A 23287-nucleotide genomic window follows, 5' to 3' on the forward strand; every position below is an offset into this window, starting at 1 on the left:
AACTATAACCCTAGCCCAATCTAAGTGACTTTATATATATATTTAAATTTAAATATTTTCTTTTCAATGGTAGATTTTGTCAAGCCTTTAAACATCAGTTTCAAAAAATGAAAATAAACAATTTCAACTAAAAAAGGATATTCAAGGAAATGTTTATTGTAAGATCACAGGGACTTCAATGAAACTAATTTAAATTGGCAAATGAAATCTGTCAATATATAAAAAGAATATATCATGACCAAGTGGCACTAACTCTATCCCAGAAATAAAAAGTTGATCCAACACTTAAAAACAATGTTATACACTGAAATCATAATTTTAAAAAATGCTCATTTCAAATGTAAAAAATGAGTGTGCATATAGAAAAACTCAATTATATGCTTTAGAAGCATATGAATTATATCTCAAAAATTTTCCCTCAAAAAGAAGAAAATTCAATACCCACTTATGATCAAAAACCTGAAAACAATACTCAGAAATTGAGACTAAACTTGATAAAGCATTTACAAAAAAAGCCCAAAGCTCACATCACACATGGTAAAAACAATGTTTTCTAAGACTTGGAACAAGGCACTCCTTTTCAATCTGTAGTAGAGGTCACTGTACAAAAGGCAAGGGGGGGAAATGGCCAACAGATCAGAAATGAATAAGACTATATTTGTAGATAATATGATTGCCTATGCAGAAAAGGCAAAGAATTTAAAGAAAGCTACTAGGACTACCGAATGAGTTTAGCAAGGTCAGCATGTACAACTGTATAGCAGCAATAAACATTTAGAAACTGAAATTTTAAAATTACCATTTATACCAGCAGCAAAAATGCATGAAACCCCTCTCCCCCTAAAATGTATAAGATCTGTATGTTGAAAAGTAGAAAATACTGATAAGAATCAAAGATATATATAAAAAAAAGATACACTATACCCTGTTTTTGGATTGAAAGATTCAGTTTGCCAGTTCTCCCCAAATTGATCTACAGATTGAACAGAACTCTGGTTAAAATCCCTGCAGGGATTTTTATAAAAATCGACAAATGATTATAAAATCTACAACCAGAATAGCTAAAACACTTTTTGAAAACAGAACAAAGATGGAAGACTTCACCAAATTTCAAGATTTATATAAGGGGGATGCAGTTGTAGCTCCATGATAGAACAGTTGCCTAGCACGTGTGAGGCACTGGGTTCAATTCCCAGTGCCACATAAAAATAAATAAAAGGTATTGTGTCTGTGTACAACTACCAAATTAAAAAAAAAAGACATATAAGGCTAGAGTAAAAAGACTGGTTTTGTTGAAATGATAGACCCATGAACCAGTGAAACAACATAAATATAAATATTTGAGAGTACAAAGGTAATTCAATGGAGAAAGGATAGGACAGTCCTTTAAATAAATAGTGTTAGGATATCTATATGTCAAAATATGAACCTACCTGGGCATGGTGGCAAATAACTATAATTACAGCTGCTCACGAGGCTAAGGCAAGATCATCACAAGTTTGAGGCCAGACTGAGCAATGTAGCAAGATTCTGTCTCAAACTTAAAAGGGCTAGGAATGTGGCTCAGTGATAGAGCACTTTCCTAGCATGTTTGAGGCCCTGGATTCAATCCCTAGTACCACAGGAAAGAAAAAACATGAACCTTGATTCTTACACCAAAGTTAACTGAAAATGAATTGTGACTTAAATGTAAAACCTAAACTACTAAATATCTGTAAGAAAATCCTATTACCTCGGCTTAGGCAAAAATTTTCTTAGATATAAAAAGTATAATCACTAAAAGAAATCTGAAATATTAGACATGAAAATTTACTCTTCAAAAGATATTAAAATTTTTAAAAATCACAAACTGGGAAAAGTATTTGCAAAACACATCTGACAGTGCAATGAACACATATCTAGAATATATAACACTCAATGAGAAAGCAACCAACTTTCCAAAATATGGGCAAAAGAACTGAACAAACATTTCACCTAAGGAGATAAATGGATGGCATGGAAGATAAAAACGTACCCAGCATCATTAGCCATTAGGAAAATGCAAATGAAAGATCACTATGCACCTCATACAATAGCTATTTAAAACAAATGAAAACCTGACAATATCAAGTGCTGAGGAGGTAGAGCAATTGGAATTTTTGTACATTTCGAGTCAGACTGCAAAACAGTACATTTTGCAAGAGTTATGGTAGTTTATTAGAAGGTCAAACATATACTTACCGGTATGACCCATTGTATGGATATAGCACATTTTTATTTATTTACTCATTAATCAGACATTTACAGATTCTTTTTTCTTTGGGCTATTATGAAGTTTGTGTATAATTTTTTGCATAGACATGTTTTAATTTCTCTTCTTATATGCCTAAGAACACTGCTGGGTTATAGGCAACCCTGTTTAACCTTTGAGGAGCTGCCAGGCTGTTTTTCCAAGCATGAGAACTAGCTGTACTACTTTACATTCCCACTTAAGTAAATAAGGGTCACAATTTCCCCATTTTTGCCTGCACTTGCTGTCTTCTTTATTACAGCCCTCCTCGTTGTGGAGACATTCTGTTGTGATTTGATTTGCATTTCTTGGATGGCTAATGATGACAAAAATATAGTCATTTGAGGCCATCTGAATATCTCCTGTGGTAATGTCTACTCATATTCTTTACCCATTTTTTGAAATTTGGTTATTGTTATAGGAATTATTTGTATATTCTAGACTCAAATCCACGAGATAGTATGCAAAATTTCCTTTCATTAAATTTGTAGTCTTACATTTTTGATGGTATCCTTTGAAGCATAAGTTTTAAATTTTGATGAAGTCCAATTTCTTTTGTTGCTTATGTGTGTGTGTGTGTGTGTGTGTGTCTTAGCTAAAAAACACCTAATACAGTTCTATTTTTTTCTAAGTTTTATAGCTTTACCTCTGACATTTAAGTCTCTGATTCATTTTGAGTTAATTCTTTTACATATGGATATCCAGTTGTCCCAGTACTATTTGTTAGAAAGTAGGGATGGATATATTTTTTTAAAGAGAATATTTTTCTCTGAAGAAGAAAAGATAAGATGCAGAGTAGAAATTATAATACTCTAATCAAATATGAATGAATATTTTGCTGTGAAGCATATCAGATAAAACTGATATAAGATTGTGTGTGAAAGCAATTAAATGAGCTAAAGGTAGAAACAGATATATTCTCACCTTCAACATTTGCCCAGTTTATCCAGCACTTAAAGGAATAACACGAAACACTACTTTCTTTAAACACAGAATATATTAGTACATTAGTCAAATGTAACAGCAAATAGTAACAGACACTACAGATGTGAACCTTACTTTAAATAAAGATCAGGTACAAAACTTGGATTTATATAAGCAATAAATTAATGGTGGTGATTTCCAAACAAAAAAACCCCAAACTGAAACTTCTAGCAGGTCTTGTATAAAAAATAACACTGATTACTTGAAAACATAAGTATTTGAGGTAGAACAAATACATCAAGATAGACTTTTTAAGGGGAATTTCAACTCTTACTTTGTAATTAATCTTTGGGTTTTTTTGGGGGGAGGGCACTATTGGGGATCAAACCCTGGGGCACTTTATGACTGAGGTATCTCTGACCCCTTTTTATTTTTGTTGAGACAGGATCTCACTAAGTTCAAACTTGTGATCCTCCTGCCTCAGCCTCCCAGTTGCTGCGATTAAAGGACTGCACCACCACACCTAGCAATCTTTTGCAATATAAAATTTTCATATTAGCATTAATTATACTTTGGGAACACTCAATGACAAGAACATATTTTATAAACACAGGTGAATAATACGCTCTTGTTTCTTCTTTTACCCATTAGTATGCTCCTATTAGTGAAAATTATGTACCTGCATGCTTTTCTATTTATCTTTTCAAATGTGAGTATGACAGAATAGAGAAAATTATTCTTAAAATGCTTTCTACCTTTGAATTTAAACTCCTAAATTTCTGGGGGAAAAAGTCCATTATGTAATTAAGACAAAATTTTTCATATCCATTGTCTAAGTCGACCATTTTTTTCAAATTTATTAATCACGTGCTATGATATTCTATTAATTCATTCAATACTGGATGTTTGATTATTTTAGCCTCCCTGCAAACACAAGTACATCTCAGAAAGAACAGAAGTTGAAATAAAAGTTTCTTCCCATTCTCTGATGAGCACTGGGTTCTTCAGACAGGAGTCAAGTCAAGTATCCACCCTATTATATTATTCAAAAGAAATATTTCAAAATCCAGGAGCTTGACTAGTGAAAACCACATCAATTTTATTCTTTCCAGACTGCACTCTTCTGCTTCGATACAACACAAGGAACAATCTCATGGTTCACATACTTACCTTCTGTCTGACAAAGTATTTCTATTTTAGAGTACCCCAGGACAAGGGGATCTTTGCGGTACCTGCTTTTTACTTTAGCCTAATGTTCAAAACACAACTTAACTTTCATATTTAAATATGAAATATAAAGATTTTAAAGTATTTTGCCAACATTCTTAAGAAGTATAAACCAAAGTTCTTTATGGAAATGTAGTTATTTAGTAAAGGAGCCAATGTTTGGGTGATTCTGAGTTGTTACTCTTTAAACAGGTAAAAGTGAGTCAGTTAAATTACTCAGTCTTGTAGGAGTAACTTAAAGATAGCACCTGTTGGTAGTCTGTTCCTACAGACTTACTGCTGTGTAGAGTTTGGAAAACTCCAATGCGGCACACCATTCTAAGACATGAGCAGAGTTTATGACATTAAGTCAGATCTGCAAAGTTGTCCACTGTGCAGAATGGTCAATTTATAAAATATGGTAGAGTGAACTTTAAAAAAATGTTGACCAAATATTCTTAATAAAAAGGCAACATGTTTTAGGGCTCTCATTTGAATGGATATCCATCATTATTTAGCAAATGCCGGAATTTATTGGTATTAGCAAAACTTGAACATTGGTAATCCTGTAAAGACCAGTGTTTCTTTGAGAAAGTTTTCATTTCAGTTTTTTCTGAATGGTGTCTTAAAGGGTACTGACTTACATCTTTAGTTCTGATATTTAAGAAACATATTATTATATCCTTTAGTAGTTTCACAAAGTGATTGATGGCACACACTTCTCCATCAAAGAGATGCTCATTTAAATCTACAAAAAGATAAGTATGCCCAGAAAGCTCATGTAATATTTTCTCCTGAAGATACAATTCCCTGTGTTTAGGAACTAGTTCAAAAACTGCCATTCTTGAATGGGTTCTTAGAACTTGTTCACAAATATTTATTACCTGACACAGACTTTCTGAAGGAAAATGCAAACCATTCTTCTTTTTAACACATAACAGTGACCCAATTTTAAAGGCTTTTAGATCCGATGCATATAGTGCACTGATGCAGTCTTCACAAGTTAAAATAGCTGATAACCTACTTGCAATATAACCAGCACAACAGGTAAGACTTCGCCTATGATCTGACAGGTCTAGTAATGCCTCACTTAGTGAACAATTAGACCAGTCTTGGCAAAAATCTTCTTTGTGAAAGAGCGACTTTATAATGCTGACACCATACTGATGCTGAACTGTCCAAAGGGCCAGGTCTTTTCTTCGAGCAACTGAAATGTCGAAGATGCTTACTTCACTTAGAAAAACTTCATCTTGAAATCTATATCTGGTCTCTAAATTATGGTAAGCTTTCTGGAATGCCATGCAGGTAAGGCTAGAGCTAGTTACTAACACCTGCCTAAGCATCTTCAGAAATAATTCCACATGGTCTTGACTGAATTTGTAAGTCAGGAGATAAGGGAAAGGCATGACTTTTGGGAAAACATAATTTTGGTAGAGCCATTTTAAACTCTCAGCATTAAGCAAAAATCCCAGGAACCCTAATTTTCGCTTACCTTTAAGGATCTGATTATTGCTAGTGTCAGATAATGTAAGAAAAATAGTCTTGGCTTCAATTAAGACATGATTTATTTTACTAAAAGTTTCAGGTAATAGAGGTCCTTTAAGTCCCTTTCCGTAACAGTTTCTGCTATTAAAAACATCAAACAGATTGTTAATTAAACGTAAAAAATGGATAGTACCAATACAGTTTTGAAAAGGAGGTAGGCCTAATGACAGCAAATATTCTAATGCGCTCGCTACACTCTCACTAAAGAGTTGAGCAGCACAATTCATTTTCAATACATGATTTTTCAAATATGCATGTTTCCTTGGGATTCCCTTCATATATGATAATTCCTGTTCTCCTAGTGCTACTAATTCCACAAGGTGCTGCCAATGTGCTGTACCATTAATAAACTGAATGCTTTGAAAATTCTGAAATGCATTTCTTATTAATCTCAGCAAATGGCAAGAATCAAAGAAGTATGCAATCTGTTGACTAGAAGATGAAGGATGCTGAAATGTACACTTCATGTTGTCTCCATCAATATGTATCCCCAATGCTTTTGCCATTTGAACACTGTGAGCTGTAGCATCAGACGTAACAGCCAGAACCGTGATCCCTATGTCACTCAGTTTGCCAATAGTCAGACGAAGCAGCTGAGCTTGCAAGTATCCAGATGCTCTGTTTACAAAAAAGTAACCAAGAGGGGTTCTCCAATGACCAAAAATACCCACTGCCATTAACAAAATGGTTTCTGAGGCAAGTGGAGTTTCATCAGCATCAAGTTTTCCAAGACCAAAGTCCATGAACCCTTGCAAACTGTTACTGCTGGGATCCCACTGAAGTTGTTCCTTGAGAGAGATACCTTTTATGATCAGTGAACAATACTGATATAGCTGGTCTCCATTCTCTACTCTTCGTTGAAGAAAAGAAAAAATATTGCTGTTGAAACCTGGACTGGGTTTGCATTTGGATAACCACCTAGAAGATATAAAATGAAAAACATAAAACTTAAAAGAAGAAATAAAAAGGAAAATGCCTTAAATGGTACTAAAAGAGTCCTCATCTCTCTGTAGAAATACAAGTATCCAAATTATATATTTCAAGCAGATATTCATATATACAATGAAAAAATAAACCAAGAAACACAAAGTAGTATTTTAAGATGCAAACACAACACTATTTTTAATTTCTCATTCTGTTTTCTTTTTTTTCCCCCCTTGATACTGGGGATTGAAACCAGGGTTGATAACCACTGAGGCACATCCCCAGCTCTTTTTATTTTAAGACTGGGTCTCCCTAAGTTGCTGAGGTTGGCTTTGAACTTGCAATCCTCTTGTCTCAGTCTCTTAATTCATTGGGATTGGTGCTAGGGAGATAGCTCAGTCAGTAGAGTGCTTGCCTTGTAAGCACAAGGCCCTGGGTTCGATCCCCAGCACCCAAAAAAAAAAAAAAAAAATTCATTGGGATTACAAGGGTGCACCATCATACCTGGTTCATTTATTCTTCAAACAGTACACATATCAACTATCCAGTTTGTTCTGATTGATCTTTTTATAATATGGATCATAAACCTGTCTTGCTTATAAACTTATTTAAAGAGGAAACTGATAAAGGGGGAGGAAACTTTGAGTACACCTAGTACTTCTACCTCATTTTACAGACTAAGAATCTGGGACGAGGGAGCAGTCGAACAACTTAGCCTGTATTGTACTGTTAGGTATGAACAAATGTGAAACCCAACTTTCTTTTTCTTTTTTTTTTTTTTTTGGGGTGCTGGGGATCGAACCCAGGGCCTTCTGCTTGCAAGGCAAGCACTCTACCGACTGAGCTATCTCCCCAGCCCCAAAACCAAACTTTCTTGACACCCAGGGGTTTAGTGCTTTTCTCACTCCTTACAGTCTCAAAATTAACCTTAAGAGGCTTTAAGGTGTCTGCATCTGTTCGTTCTTGTACAACCTACCTGCATTATTATCTTAAGAGCTGTTTCATAGCATACCTGACCTTCCCAGCTGCTAATCAGTTCTTCCTATTACCATTAGTGCCCATCTTCAGAACTCTTACCTATAATTTACTCTTGTTTTCCAGAAAAAAAATAGCCACATTTATTTCCATTACGATTTTTCCTTTTCCTCATGTGCAACTTTATTTTATTTTGGTGGTTCAGGGAATTGAACCCAAGGGTGCTCTGCCACTGAGTTACATTTATTTTTATTTTGAAACAGGGTCTCACTAAGTTGTCCAGGCTGACCTTGAACTTACAGTCCCATCTCAGTCTCAGTCTAGAGTTATAGGAGTATGCCACCTTAATTAAGATTTTAATGAACTTCCCTAAGTATTTCAGAACAGGGCTTTCCAACTATTTTAACTGTAAACTAGAAATTTCATAAATAAAATTCCTATTGTGTACTTTCACATATAAGAAATATTACCTATACTCTAGTGGCAATTATGATACAATAAATTGATTTCATGCACAGATGGTTTGGAAATACAAACAACTGAGATATATTTTGGTAACTAGGAGACAAAAGTATCAGTTGTTTGTACTCTCTGTAAAAGTTTTATTTTAAATGGGATTTCAAAAAAATAAAATAAAATGCCTTGTTCTACTGGGCTTGTTTTCTAAATGAAAATCTAAATGGTATCTAGAATGGTATCTTGAAAATCAGGAAGAAAGATGAGTAGGCTTGATTTATTTTTTGAAGTTATATCTAAGAGTTAAACCAAGAGTGTAAGTTATAGTAGTGTAGGAAGGCAATTGATTTCTCTCAAACTTTTTTCTCTCCTGAAAATGGGGGGGGGGGGGGGGGTTTGAACATAAAAAATTATATTCTTCTTTTCTTTATTTTTCTAAACTAAATAATATTTTTTTAAAGTGTAAAGAAAAGTAAAAAAAAAAAATCACTGTTAATATTTCAGGGAGTCTAAGGAACTAGGTATGTATGCATACCTAGATGTAGTTTTTAAAAATTATAGTTTTTTTTTTCACTTAATGTTGGAGTCACTTTTACATGTCCTTAAGTATTAGCTTACAGTCACATGATTAAGAATATCATGGTATTGTTAAGCAATAAATAATTTAACCAAACCACATTAAAAAAATTTAGTTTGTTTCAATTTTTTAGACAATATAAACAGTGCACTTACTTATTAAGTACACTTGTTTATATCTTTTGTGTAACTTCTAGGAATAGGAAGAAATAATTTATGCATGTATTGGAATAAATGAACTCAACTTTAATAGGGAATTAAAATCAAATTTTGGATTTCAAGTGCACACAATTGTGTGGATAAATTTAAAACTATCCTCCAGAAAGTGTCCACCAATTTTAATTTATGTTATCATCAACATGATATTTTAAATGAACTAATATCTAGTTGCTTATTATGGAATGATTATAGGAAGTTAGCTGGGTGGTTTAAAACTATTCAGGGGAAAAAAGTAGTCCGAGAGCTCTGTAATATTGCCTATTTTTCTGCAAGACTATTAGGTCTTCCCTCCATCTTATTTTTGAGACTCTCACAGTAGCCAATCTATATGAGGAGTTAATTTGCTAAACTGCAGTGAATATGAACAAAGAAAATTAGATTCAGAGGAAATACAACTAAGGAACAACTAACTGGTCTAGTATTTCAGCATTGTACACCTATGACCAAATTCACACTAAGTTTATCTTTATTATAACAAGGAAATGTAAGGACATGATGACATAATTTCAAAGAATTTGTGAAAACAAGCTACCTTAAAGACTCAAAGCCCTGGAATTAGAAAAATTATTGTTTTGGGAAGGCTGTGGACATAAAAAAATTCAAAGAGAATTGAAAAAAAGAGTTCAACATCAGCACAGGAAAAAATTAAGAGCTGTCTTTGATGAAGCTAGAGCACTAGAGAAAGACAGATGACAATTAGAAATCAGTGAGGGAGGTGCCAACCTAACCAAACCAAGACTTAAAAAACATTTAAGGCTGACTTGGTCTGTCCTCATCTAAATGTTAACCATCTATTTGTTGTTCCATCAAAGAAAACAGTTTTGACCACAAATCTGGTTCCACGTCTTCCCAGTAACTTGTTTTTTTTTTTTTTTTTTCCTGGCTTCTGAGACGACTGTGCACATTTCCTCTTTTCTTCCCAAACTTCTAATGCCTCCCTCTGCAACTCTCCACTAATAGCTTTATTTCATGGAGAAAATCGAAGCAATCTGATAGAAACTCTTTCCCATCACCATATCTATTACCTTATTTTATCTGTCTCTGCCTTTCCTCTTAATCTAATGGATGAATTGTCCCTGTCCTAGCTAAGGTCACTTCTTTCTATAATACTGTTGGATGCTATCCTCCTAAAATTATCCTTTCTTTTATGAATCACCAATTTTCTTCTCTCTACTCTATCATTCCATGAACATACAAACATGATGGAACATCTGCTAAATCAACAAACACCTTCCCTTCTACAAAAGTTGTATTTTCCTGCTCTCCTTCATAGCAAAACTCCTTGAAAGAGTTATACATATTATATATGTTATATGTAATAATATAATATATATTACACATATATTATATATATGTAGTTTGAGGGGGGGCTTCTTTATTTCCAGACTTTTGTGATCCCCTCAAGCCAGTTTGACCTCTTCACCACTCCACTATAACTGCTTTTGTCAAGATCATCAATAACTTCCAGCTTGCAAACCCAAGGGTCAATTCTCTGTCCTCATCTTACCTGATCTGATCTCCCAGCAGCATTTGACATAGTGGACTACTCCCTCCTTGAAATACTTTCTACACTTGGCTTCCAGGCCATCACAATCTCCTGGTTTTCCTCCTGCCTCACTGGCCGCTCCTGATCAATAAATATTTATTGAATAAATATTAAATATAATGATTATAAAGATCTATTACTTAAGCACAGCTGTCTTAAAAAGATATAATTTTTAAAAATGGAATTGTAATCAAAAACAAATGTTTGACCTTTCATATTTTCTAGGATAAAATCTAGGTATCATTAATATTTAAAAATATTATATGGCCATTAAAACAAAATCTTATTGATAAATATATTAAAAAAAAGGTCTGGGCTGGGGTGTATGTAGCTCAGTGGTAGAACACTTGTTCTTGGTTCAATCCCCAGCATAGCAAAGAAACAAGTCTGGGAGGCTATATACCAAACTGTTAACAGTAGTTATCTTATAGGATTAGGGGAGGAGAAAGATTATGTTTTCATTTTCTGGTATTTAAATACTTATGTATTTGAATGTTTAATAATAAGCATGCATTACTATAACCCTAAACAATATATTTTACAGCCAAAGTATCCAAAGAAATAAGCAAAGACATCAGTGGAATGATAAATCTAAACCTGCAGTTACAGCAAAGGTTACAAATACCAAACTTCCATTAATAAAGAAAAGCATGAGTTAGAACTACTAGGAAAGATTTAATCAAGCTTGGAATTGGTACAGAACTATGGGGAAGGAAGAAAAACAAGGAAAATAAAGATGAGCAGTCATGGAAAGGTCTTACATAGACCATCGTGAAAAACCAGTAAGGAATGTTTTAGGCAAAATTGACATGGAAGAGGACTGAACTTAAAAAGGTAAAAGACAAGAAGTATCAACAAAGTGTCTGTAAAGATGTCTGTTTAGCAATCAACATTTGTAAATAGGTATAATACCAAGCCTACATGATGACATCACATTAGGAAGAGAGTGAGTCAGTCTAATTACACAAATATTCACTTCAATGTATGAAATAGCAATAGAACCAAAAAGTGAAAATAATGTAAATATCCAATAGTTGGGGAAGGGCTAAATAGGGTAGGACCAACTAATATTATATAGCTATTAAAACTTACCTATTAAGAGTTCAAAATAACAGATAAAAGTCATATATAATAAAGTGGTAAAAGGCAGTTTAGAAATTTATGTAGAAAAGATAACTATGTAAAAACTAATAAATCTATGTGCAGAAAAAAGACTACAAGAAATATTCTAAAAAGATAATTGTTGATATATATTGTCTAGAAACAATGAAAAACAATGGATTTTTTCTTCCTTTTCTCTCATTTCCTAATTTTTTTTTGAGCGTGTGCAGGAGATTCCCCTTCATTTTTAAAAAAGGGAGTCTTAATCCAGTGATTAAAAACAGCCAAAATTGAATATTAAATTTGTAACACATTACAAATTTCATTTGTGTTAGTCACTTCACATTGACAATTATAAATGTACCTAAGTATTCTGAGCACAAAACCTGAGAAGATATCTACCAAAGTCTAAGTCTGGTCCCTGAACAACCCGCACTAGCAACAACAGCAGTGCTTACAGAAAATGCAGATTTTTCTACTTTGCCTCTAATCAATAGTTACTAATCACAACTATGAAAGATTTTCCAAGATAGTGAGATGTTAGGACTACTAAAGTGTACTAGAAATTTCAATATTTCAAGATTCAATTTTAACACCCAGAATGTCTCTAACATTTGAGATGCAAAAACCTCTGTCAGAGTTGGGCGTGGTGGCCCACACCTGTAATTCCAGCAGGTTGGGAGTCTGAGGCAGGAGGATCTCGAGTTCAAAGTCAGCCTCAGCAAAATCAAGGAACTAAGCAACTCAGTGAGACCCTGTCTCTAAATAAAATACAAAATCGAGGAAATAAGCAACTCAGTGAGACCCTGTCTCTAAATAAAATACAAAAATAGGGCTGAGGACGTGGCTTAGTGGTGAAGTGCCCCTGAGTTCAATCCTCCGTACCCCTCCAAAATAAAAACCTTTGTCAGGCTATGTGTCCTCATCCTGCAGGTGAAAACATTGCTGTTGTGATAATATGCAAATACCACCTACACGTTTTTAAAGAAAAAATGGAGTAATTAATGGCAGTATGAATACTAATGGCCTTAATGTGTAAAATGCAATAAAAGAACAATATATTTGCTTCATTTAACATCAAAAAAGTAATTCACTTACGTTCTGAGGATAGAAGAATGAGGCAGCTTAAGAATCTTTCTCACATAATCATAGACTTTGCTACTACACAAGTAGAGTGTACATGCAAATTGTTTCATTTCTGTGGAGTACTCAGCTGTTTCTCTCCAGTTATACATCTCCCAATTAAAATCTGTTAATATAATTTAATTTTTATAATGAAAAATGGGATAGTAACATTTTCAAGTACAGATCACAGCATTTGGATACAAAATGACTGAACATGAAAATTCAAATATGAATAATCACATTTAAACTCAGTTTGTTCAGAAGTTAATAACCACTCAGGGTGCCTTGACCGATTTACCATGCTCACCTTGGATCATTCGATAGTAAGAAGGAAGGAAGAAGTTTCAATTTGAATCATGTTTTAATATTCATTGGCAGCCTGATGAGAGATTTTTAGAGGAAAAGAGAAGAAAATGAAATACCATATTTTGCAACTACTCCATGTGTCCTAATCTTGCACCACAGACAGTTTAGTAATAAATGATTTTTAAGTAACAGCAGCACATTTTTTTTTTTAAAGCTTCACATAATGGTCATACCCCACTTTTTTGCAAAAAAATTTAGGATAAAATCTGTAATGAGTCAGGCATGGTGACTTGAAGTTCGAGAAGACCTAAGAACCTTAGTCAGACCCTGTCTCAAATAAAAAATACAAGGGGTTGGAGATGTAGTGCAGGGGTAAAGCATCCCTGAGTTCAATTCCCAGTATATAAAACAACAACAACAACAAAAAAAAAAAACAATAGAACTCTGCAACCATTATGAAGTGAAATATGGTAACTGGATCAAATTAAGCCTCTAGATTATGAAAACATTTGTTTATTTTTTCCTGTTTACTATTTATTTGAGAGTGAAAATTAGATAATGAGAACATTTCTAGGGATAGGGTACTATTCAAATTGAAAAGATCATTTTGCCTAACATTGAAAGAAGAAGAAGAAAAAAAAAACTTCTGTACCTGTGCAGATTCCTATTCTTACAACATAGAATATTCTACCCTATTTTTCTAGAAACAGGACATGATTCTCTTTCCCCAGAATATAAATCTAAAATTTCATCTTATTTTGCCCCTCTTACTGGTTCATAAGGAGGACTAAGTAGTCTTTCCAAGGATTTACATATCTATCTATAGAATATTTTACAAAAAATATTGGGAGACTCATACAATTTCCAAGCTCAAAGACATTTTTGCCTAGTTCAACTCTACTGCAATAGGACTTTGGTTATAAATTATGTAACATTTAAAACTGTTTATAAGCCAGGCGCAGTGGCCCATGCCAGTGACCTGGGAGGCAGAGGCAGGAGCATCACCAGTCTCAGTAACTTAGGGAGTCTCAGCAACTTAGCAAGACCCAGTCTCAAATTTAAAAATAAAAACCAAAAGAACTGGCGATGTAGCTCAATGGTAAAGTGCCCCAGTACCAAAAATAAACAAACAAACAAAATCATCTGTAGTAGCATAGGTCAAAGCTATTTTAATTTGGGTTGTGGCTCAGTGGTAGAGTGCTTGCCTAGCATGCAGGAGGCATTGGGTTCAATCCTCAGTACCACATAAAAATAAATAAATAAAATATATTGTGTTAATCTACACTAAAAATTAAAAAATAAAAAAGAAGTAAAAAGTACAGAAAGTTGTATAAAACCACGTGATTTCATTTCTTGGAAGTGGGATTATGCATTATTTTATTATTTAAATATTTCTCTGCTTTTTCTATAATAAATATTATTTTTATAATTGGAAGACCATGAAATATAAAAGGACTTTGAGATTACTTTTCATTGTTCTTGTTTAAACTACTAGGATTTTTTTACTTTCCAGCGGAAAGCATGTTTTCATAAGCAATGGCAAATTAAACATTTAATGGTATTCAGAAAAAAAAAAGTTATGTTTGTATATATTACAGGTACTGGGGGAGATACCTGAAAATTGTGCTCTTAGCAGACACTCTGTTTCTTCAGAAAGTAGTTTTTCTTCTACAAGTGAATCAATTAACTGTAAGCCCTTTCTCTTCTTGATCATCCTGTAGTTTTTCACAGAGATAAGTCTTCTTTTAGACACTTGTAACATTTGTTGCACCTCGGCCAGTTTCTCAGCACCTCCTGTCAAGGGCCTCCTTAAACTATAGTTATGGTCCTCAGTAGCAACTTCTTGAGAATTGTCTGGAAGTGGTTGTTTTAGGATTTTCTGTCTTGCTTTACCTTTAAGGTGGACACCCTGAGGAATCTACGACAGAAATATAAAAGTACAGTTATTTTAGAAATCATCAAACATGAGATTATCTGTAAATATATGACTGAATACAAAACATGCACCTAGTTGCTGTGCAGAGTTAGATGTGAAAGAAAGAGTCATAAGCTCTGAATTTTTAAAATATATAGTATACAGGACAATGCAAAAGGTTGTGGTTTATTTTTGCACCTGTACAGAAGTATTAATGTGATGCTGAAGTATCTCAAGTGACTAACTATAGAAAGGTGGTAGTAATTTGGGAAGGCTTCCTGGAAGTGAGTTTTGAATAGTTCTTTGAAGGAACAATAACATGGATTAATGGAGGGGAGATGAAGTTATCTGTGCAAAAAAGAAAGCATGGAGGGAGCACGGGCTTTGGAATCAAGACTGACCTTGATTTGAATCCCAGTTCCCTTACTCATTAGCTGTCATTTAAACTCCACAATCCCTTGTGTCCTCATCTGTGAAATGTGGATAAAACAGGGTCGTCTTGAGGATACAATAAAATAATATACATAAATATCCTGTTCTAATACCTGAGCCACCAATGGTCTCAATAAATAATAGTAATTATTGATTTCACACAAAATTATGGAAGCAGGTGTCAGTTTATCAAATATGAAGTAAGTGTACGTGGTTTGAAAGAATTCAGGGCAGGTAGATGCGCACAAATCAATTAACAGGAAGCTCATGGAACATGAATTTGACATCAACTAAATGGGGAAAGAGATAAAACAACACTGAAAGATGATGACTCCAATAAGTTAAGTGGAAGATAAAACTAATGTCAGAATAGAAGTTAGGTGACCATCACAGATTATGCAGAAAGTGAAAGCCATGTTGAAAAGTTATAGTTAAGGGGTAAAAGGATAAAAACAATAAAAAGAAACAAAAGTGTATGTATTTCTTCCATATATCAATGCTACTAATTAGGTATATTTTTGATCAAGATTAATAACATTATTGGGAAGAGCCAATAATGAGCTATTATTCAACAAAAGCCTGACTTTTAAGACCACTTATACCTACTAATTGATTTTTGTGATTATATTTTTTTAAAAGCTCCAAAGTAGAATGCTATTATTACATAGAGACTAAAAACAACAAAAAGAAAAAGGAAAACTAATTTTTAAAGTATTTAAAATCCATTTTAGGATTTAATACTTGGGATATTCTTACCTCTGCACATTCTAGCTATAATGTAGCCGCCTTGATTTTTTTCAAGGCTCTATAAAATTTACTTTGTTTGCAACTAGATTTAAGTACCTTGTATAGAGAAACAGAAGGCACAGCTCCTTTTTTCAGCTTTCTTCTTATGCCATAGGACTCAAAGTCACTTTCTTGAAAATGTTTGGAACATAGTATAGCACCTGGTCCTGGAATCCAGATCTTTTTGCTTCTGGGGTCCACACGATTAACAGCCCTGATCCATTTTGAGCGCTGTATGGTATCAGTTGGAAATCTATAGCAATCATATTAAAGTGCCATTAACATGAAAATACTATAGTAATACTACAGTAATATTTTTATATAAATCCATTAATTAACTGCTATAAACATAACATCCAGTTAACTAAGTTTAATTTATTTGATTTGTTTTTAAAGTTCTTTTGATTTTTTTTTGAATTCAAAAGTTCAATATGTAAGTAATTATCTGTTTCAAGTTGAATAAGGACAATTCATGTTAAAAATCCTACCACTTTTTCTTCTCACTGCTTATACTTTAAGAGAATCTGTTCTTATTTAAATGGTTAAAGAATACTTGTGGGCTGTGGTGACTTTAAACCGTGTTTACACTCCTCCATTGGCACTCCTCCTTTCAAATACCTTTTAAGAGGTGGAGCCTAATTCTCTTCTCTTTGAGTAAGAGCTGGAATTACTTTAGATTCTTGGCTAAAAAACAGATTCTTTGCTAAAGCAGAAGTGACAGTGAGAAAGCAGACACCAGATTATAAAAGGCACAGAAGCTTCCTTCTTTCAACTGAATGGTTTTGCCCTGGGGAAATTATCTGTTGCATTATAAGCAGTCCTGTACCGAGGACTTCTTGTGGAGAAATTTAGGGCTCCTGCCATAGGCCATGGGAATTAGCCTTTTTGAAAGCATATCCTTCAGCCCCAGTCAGGATTTCAGGTGACTGCAATCTTATGAGATATCAATATAATCCACTGATCCAGCGAATTCACTCAATTCCTACTCTTGAAAATGTGATAATATTTTCATTGAATTTTGATGTCACTTCTTATGGAGCAGTGGAAAAAAGTACATTTACTATACTCAATTCCCACACACCTTTTTGACGGTACCTTTTTTTCACTAGCCTTGAACATGGGAAAAAAAAAAAAAAAAAGAATATAAAAATTACCTTGCATTTCTCTGTTTTTAATCCCAGCCAAATTAATGTTTGGAAACTTCTGAAATAAACATAATGAAAATGACAAACTAAAAAAAAAAAAAAAAAAAGAAAAAAAGAAAATGACAAACTAAATAGCTTAGTGCAGTGATATATGCCTGTAATCCCAGCTACTCAGGAGGCTGAGGCGGGAGGATCGCAAGAAAAAAGTCAACCTGTTCAACTTAGCAAGATCTTGCGCCCTGGCGTGATTCCGTCCTGCCACGTCTCTTCTGTAGGGCAGCAGCCTATTTTCCGTCCGCCTTCTCTCCCACCTAAGTGCGTGCTACCACCCCATGGAAGATTCGATGGACATGGACATGAGCCCCCTGAGACCCCAGAACTATCTTTTCGGTTGTGAACTAAAAGCTGACAAAGATTATCACTTTAAGGTGGATAATGATGAAAATGAACACCAGTTATCCTTAAGAACGGTCAGTTTAGGGGCTGGTGCAAAGGATGAATTGCACGTTGTTGAAGCAGAGGCAATGAATTATGAAGGCAGTCCTATTAAAGTAACATTGGCAACATTGAAAATGTCTGTACAGCCAAAGGTTTCCCTTGGGGGCTTTGAAATCACACCACCTGTGGTCTTAAGGTTGAAGTGTGGTTCAGGGCCTGTGCATATTAGTGAGCAGCGCTTAGTAGCCGTGGAGGAAGATGCAGAATCAGAAGATGAAGAGGAGGAGGATATAAAACTCTTAAGTGTGTCTGGAAAGCGATCTGCCCCTGGAGGTGGTAGCAAGGTTCCCCAGAAAAACGTAAAACTTGCTGCTGATGAAGATGACGACGATGATGAAGATGATGATGATGAAGATTTTGATGATGAGGAAACTGAAGAAAAAGCTCCACTGAAGAAATCTGTACGAGATACTCCAGCCAAAAATGCACAAAAATCAAACCAGAATGGAAAAGACTCAAAACAATCAACACCAAGATCAAAAGGTCAAGAATCCTTCAAAAAACAGGAAAAAACTCCTAAAACACCAAAAGGACCTAGTTCTGTAGAAGACATGAAAGCAAAAATGCAAGCAAGTATAGAGAAAGGTGGTTCTCTTCCCAAAGTGGAAGCCAAGTTCGTCAATTATGTGAAGAATTGCTTCCGGATGACTGACCAGGAGGCTATTCAAGATTTCTGGCAGTGGAGGAAGTCTCTTTAAGAAAATAGTTTAAACAGTTTGTTAAAAATTTCCGTCTTCTTTCATTTCTTTAACAGCTGATATCTGGCTGTCCTTTTTATAATGCAAAGTAAGAACTTTCCCTACTGTGTTTGATAAATGTTGTCCATGTTCCATTGCCAAGAATGTGTTGTTCAAAATGCCTGTTTAAAGATGGAACTCCACCCTTTGCTTGGTTTTTAAGTATGTATGGAATGTTATGATAGGACATAGTAATAGTGGTGGTCAGACATGGAAATGGTGGGAGACAAAAATATACATGTGAAATAAACTCAGTATTTTAATAAAGTAAAAAAAAAAATCTTGCCTCAAAAATTAAAAATAAATAAATAAAAAGGTGCTTAGTGGTAGAACATCCAATCAGCATGTGTAAGGACCTGGGTTCAATTCCTAGCACTGAAGGAAAAGAAAATCTCAAAGCTATTCTTTCTGTACCCTCCTGCTGAACTTATCTTAGGAACAGACTTATAGGTAGATGGAGGTGTATGTCTACATATACCTTTGTATATTTTAATATTTAAAAGCACATAGTTATTAGGTATTGAGACTGATGAAAATATTAATGTCCTCAGCTAATGGTTAGAGAAATAATATAGCAGAATGGTCAAACATAAATCTGAGATACTCTAAATTATTTTAAGAAAGAAAATGGAATTGGAAGGTTTATATTTAAGTCTCAATAACCTTTTAGAAGTTCTGTGATCTTTCAATCTGATTCTCCTCACAGAGCTCTAATAAGATATACATAAAACTACAAATGCATTCCAAAGCACTTTCTAAAGTGTATCGCACTATCCAAAGTTTGTTCTTTCCTAGGAACAACTAATTCCATTTCTGAGATTTTCATTTTACTATTCCAGGAAAATAATGATACTTATCAAGAAAGAACAGAGAATTGTTTTTTGAATAAAGGCGAGGAAAATCTCTTTTCACTAGTTTTTTCTTAACTAATGGCACATGTTTGTGAAGCATCCTTTTCACAAATGGGGTATAATTTCTAATCATGCAAGGAACCATAATAGCAGGCTGGTTTACCAAATTATAGACCCATCCCTGATTCTCAGCTTCCCAAACAGTATACCTGGCAAATACATGGGATAGCTTGGGATACCTGGAGCCCCAGAATAGTTACTTCAAGTCAACCCCAAAGAGTTTTGTCAGCTTTCTCTAAAAGTATTGTAGAAGTATTTTGTATGCATAAAATGCCATGGAAAAGATTGGGAAATGCTGTCAATTAACAATTATGACTAACTAGCTGGAGTTCTGAACAAAATTAAATTGGCAATAATACTAATTCTAATTTTAAATAATTTAATTTGTGATATATATACGCCTTAAAAGATTTCAGGACATGCACTCAGATTTTTATATGAAAAGAACTCAATGATCAAAAAGTTTAAAAAGATGGCTGCTTTAAGCAATGGCAAATTAATTGTTCTCTCCTTCCCATTACTTTTGCTGAGCCTGTAACAGTGTTCCACTTTATGTGTTGAATATATAGCCCTCGCTGCTCTGCCACTGACTTATTTTTGAAAGGGACATGGTTTTTTCTTTTCCTTTCTACCTGCTCCTCCTGAATATCTCCCCCTCCCTAATCTCCAGGGAAACAAAATTACCTTTCTACCCCATCCTAAACAGAATTATCTGACCTTGAGCACACACCCACCACAGGAACTAAGTAATTCAGACTTTGGGAATGGCACCAGAAGATCTCAGAAATGGCTAACTCCCAAATTAACAAGTGAATTATAACTCCAACAGAGAATACATGGAATGGAGCCTTTGAAGGACTTCTTAAAAAAAAAACAAAAACAAACAAACAAAAAAAACTGATAGAATCACAGCCTCTGGAACTTGAATCCCCTGTTTCTCCTTTGTTAGCAACACAGAAAAACTTCTTTTTCCTTTTTCCTGGATTGGCAACAAGAACAAGCACCAAGCTTTCAGCAATAAGCCCTTACCATAGAATCCATATTAGCTTGTTGCTAGGATTAACTGTTATATTTTAACTTTTATTCCTGTCTGTTTTCTCCTTACAACTTCCTAGGTGTCAGGATGATAAAGATGCCTCTTTTCCAGTCAGACATTTTCATTCAGTGCATACCTACATTAACAGAAACATATAGAGGAAATGCAATTCAGATTGGAAGAGGGAATATAAGGAAAGATCACAGAGGAGTCTGGAATCTGTCTTTTTAATATTGAAAAGCCCCAAATCCTCCTTCAGGGAAGAGCATGATTAAATTTGCATTTCAGAAAAATTGCCTCCAGGAATCTGGAAAATTGAATGAATAACTATAGCAGATTATCAGGGTGGGGAGAATTTCAAGGCATAGTCACCAAGATTAGAAACAGCCCAAGAGGACTAAGAAGTGCTCACTAGATTTAGCAAGATTCCTGGTGAACTTCTGTCACTGCTATGTCATTAGAGGGGTACTAGCAGTTGTGGGGTTGCAGCCAGTGGGGCTTAAGGAAGTAGGTATATGGTCCTGGTGGGCTTTTGCTTTTCATTCTCTCTCTTTTTTTTTTTTTTTTTTAATATTTTTGGTACCAGGGATTAAACCTAGGGGCACTTAACAATTAAGTCACATCCCCATCCCTTTTTTAAAAAATATGAGACAGGGCCTTGCTAAACTGACTTCCAGACTGCCCTGAACTTGAGATCCTCTACCCTCAGTCTCCTAAATTGCTGGGATTACAGGCATGCATCACCACTCTGGACTAGGCTCCTGTTTTGAGGAGCTTACTTTTAAAGGAAGGAGAGTGGTATGGTAGTGCGGAGGTGCACGCAAGTTTAAGAGCTGCGGAAGAGTTTAAAAATGGGAGTAAAGCTCCGGGTGTAGCTTCCTGGTAATTCACCTGTTTACCAAGTACAAAGTCTGGGATTAGCGGGAAAAAGAAAAAAAAAAAGAAAAAAAAAAAAAAAAGTAAGGTCCGTATGTTTACTGGCTTCAGGCAAGTGAACAGAAGATAGTTTAAAAGAAAACGGAGGGCTGGGGATATAGCTTGGTTGATAGAGTGTTTGCCTCGCAAGCACAAGGCCCTGGGTTCAAATCCCCAGCACCGCAAATAAATAAATAAAAAATTTTAAAAACGGGGCTGTGGGGGTGCCAGAGTTGTGGCTCTGCCGTAGAGCACTTGCTTGGTGTGTGTGAGGCACTGGGTTCGATTCTCAGCACCGCGTATAAATAAATAAAACAAACGTCCATCAACAACTTAAAATTTTTTTTTCTTTTTTTTTGGTAGTGCTGGGATTGAACCCAGGGCCTTGTGCTTATAAAGTAAGCACTCTACCAACTGACCTATACCCCCAGCCCAAATTTTTTAAAAAATAAGAAGAGAAGGAACCAACTGATAAGGTCAGGAGGAAACAGGAGAGTACACAATTAAAACAACAAAAGAACACAAATAGCCAAAACTCCTTAACCTGATATTTAAAATTATTCTATAATTTATGTCCTAAGTACCTTTCCACTCCTCTACATTTTATCTGCATTTTCCGTTTCTTTACTTTGTTCCATGCTATTCCTACTTAAGGGCTACTCTCCTACCACTACCACCCCTGAAGCATTTTTATTTTTGGTAGTGACATTGAACACAGGGGCGCTTTACCAATGAGTTACATCCACATCCACTGCCTTTTTTGAGACAGGATCTCGCTAAATTGCTTAGGACCTCACTAAATTGCTAAGGCTGGCCTCCAATTTGCGATCTTCCCGCCTCAGCCTCCGGACTCACTGGAATTACTGGCGTGCACCACCGTGCCCGACATGAAACTATTTATCTTCTTATAAAATTACTTCCATTAACTCTCTACATCTTGTTAATATTTTAATAGGCTATCCCAGGGACTACATGTCTTCTGTCCGTGAGGATCTATTTTACCCACTCTTCTACATTTTAGTATGCTTTCAACATTGATTTGAACGATCTCCATCAACCTGCACCGTAAATATGAGTTCAGATGGAACTGACATGAAATTCCGTCCCCACTCTTGGGCAATATAAAGTTTCTTTTACATGACCAGATCCACCCAGAATCGTACCGGCCTGTAGAGCTCGACCAATAGTACCGATAATTTGCAATGTTATGCTGCACAGGCCAAAACTGATCTGTACTCATACTCGGGAAGAAGCCACGTACTCTAATGGGGGCCATGCTTACAACAGTCTTCCCAACTGTCCTCCCCTACGGTCGCCTCATTTTAAATGAGACCCACTCCTTTTGAGCAATCCAACTCAAAATTCATTAGGCAAAGCGCCAGGCAGTGGGAAACGATCTGCAGTATGAAGGAAAACATTGAGGAAGAGAAAAGCGAAGAACCCTAACTTCAGACGCTCCTCGGTTCCGCTCCCTGCCCCACGACACACACGTCACCTCGACGGCGCGACGCATCGCCCGGCCCCGCCCCCCACGGCCTACGCCCGCCAGGCTCTGCAGCGAGCTTGATGGCGGCTCAGTTACTCTCACACGCACTGGTGGAAGGAGAGGCCGCGCTCTCGGCTCAGCACGGTGTCTCGGGTGCTACAGCCCACTGCAGAGCAACTTCGGGTCATCTTGTTATGTGGGGCTCCACCTCCGGGTTCCCGCGACAGCTTGAATCACGATAAATTTAGCTCCGC

The 23287-nt window shown here is 35.3% G+C and overlaps 2 protein-coding genes across 4 annotated transcripts; one reads left to right on the forward strand and one right to left on the reverse strand.

The window, feature by feature from the left end:
- Window positions 1-3686: 3686 nt before the first annotated feature.
- Window positions 3687-23281, reverse strand: THAP9 (THAP domain containing 9). Of its 3 annotated transcripts, XM_079153237.1 has the most exons (7): window positions 23142-23266; window positions 17460-17508; window positions 16363-16558; window positions 15489-15557; window positions 14787-15090; window positions 12840-12990; window positions 3687-6862 (listed from the first exon to the last, which is right to left on the reverse strand). In XM_079153237.1, exons 4-7 carry the CDS (start codon window positions 15516-15518, stop codon window positions 4888-4890), a joined length of 2460 nt encoding a protein of 819 aa, XP_079009363.1. In that variant the 5' UTR covers window positions 15519-15557; window positions 16363-16558; window positions 17460-17508; window positions 23142-23266; the 3' UTR covers window positions 3687-4887. The 3 variants fall into 3 exon arrangements, with proteins under 3 accessions (XP_079009363.1, XP_079009362.1, XP_079009361.1); XM_079153236.1 differs by lacking the exon at window positions 17460-17508 and having other exon boundaries at window positions 23043-23178; XM_079153235.1 differs by lacking the exons at window positions 15489-15557; window positions 17460-17508 and having other exon boundaries at window positions 23142-23281.
- Window positions 17718-18903, forward strand: LOC306670076 (nucleophosmin). Its single transcript, XM_079154527.1, has one exon. The coding sequence runs from the start codon at window positions 17783-17785 to the stop codon at window positions 18644-18646; it is 864 nt and encodes a 287-aa protein (XP_079010653.1). The 5' UTR covers window positions 17718-17782; the 3' UTR covers window positions 18647-18903.
- Window positions 23282-23287: the final 6 nt, after the last annotated feature.

The sequence above is a fragment of the Sciurus vulgaris genome (assembly GCF_902686455.1).
Source record: "Sciurus vulgaris genome assembly, chromosome: 9".
In the NCBI taxonomy this organism is placed as follows: Eukaryota; Metazoa; Chordata; class Mammalia; order Rodentia; family Sciuridae; genus Sciurus; species Sciurus vulgaris.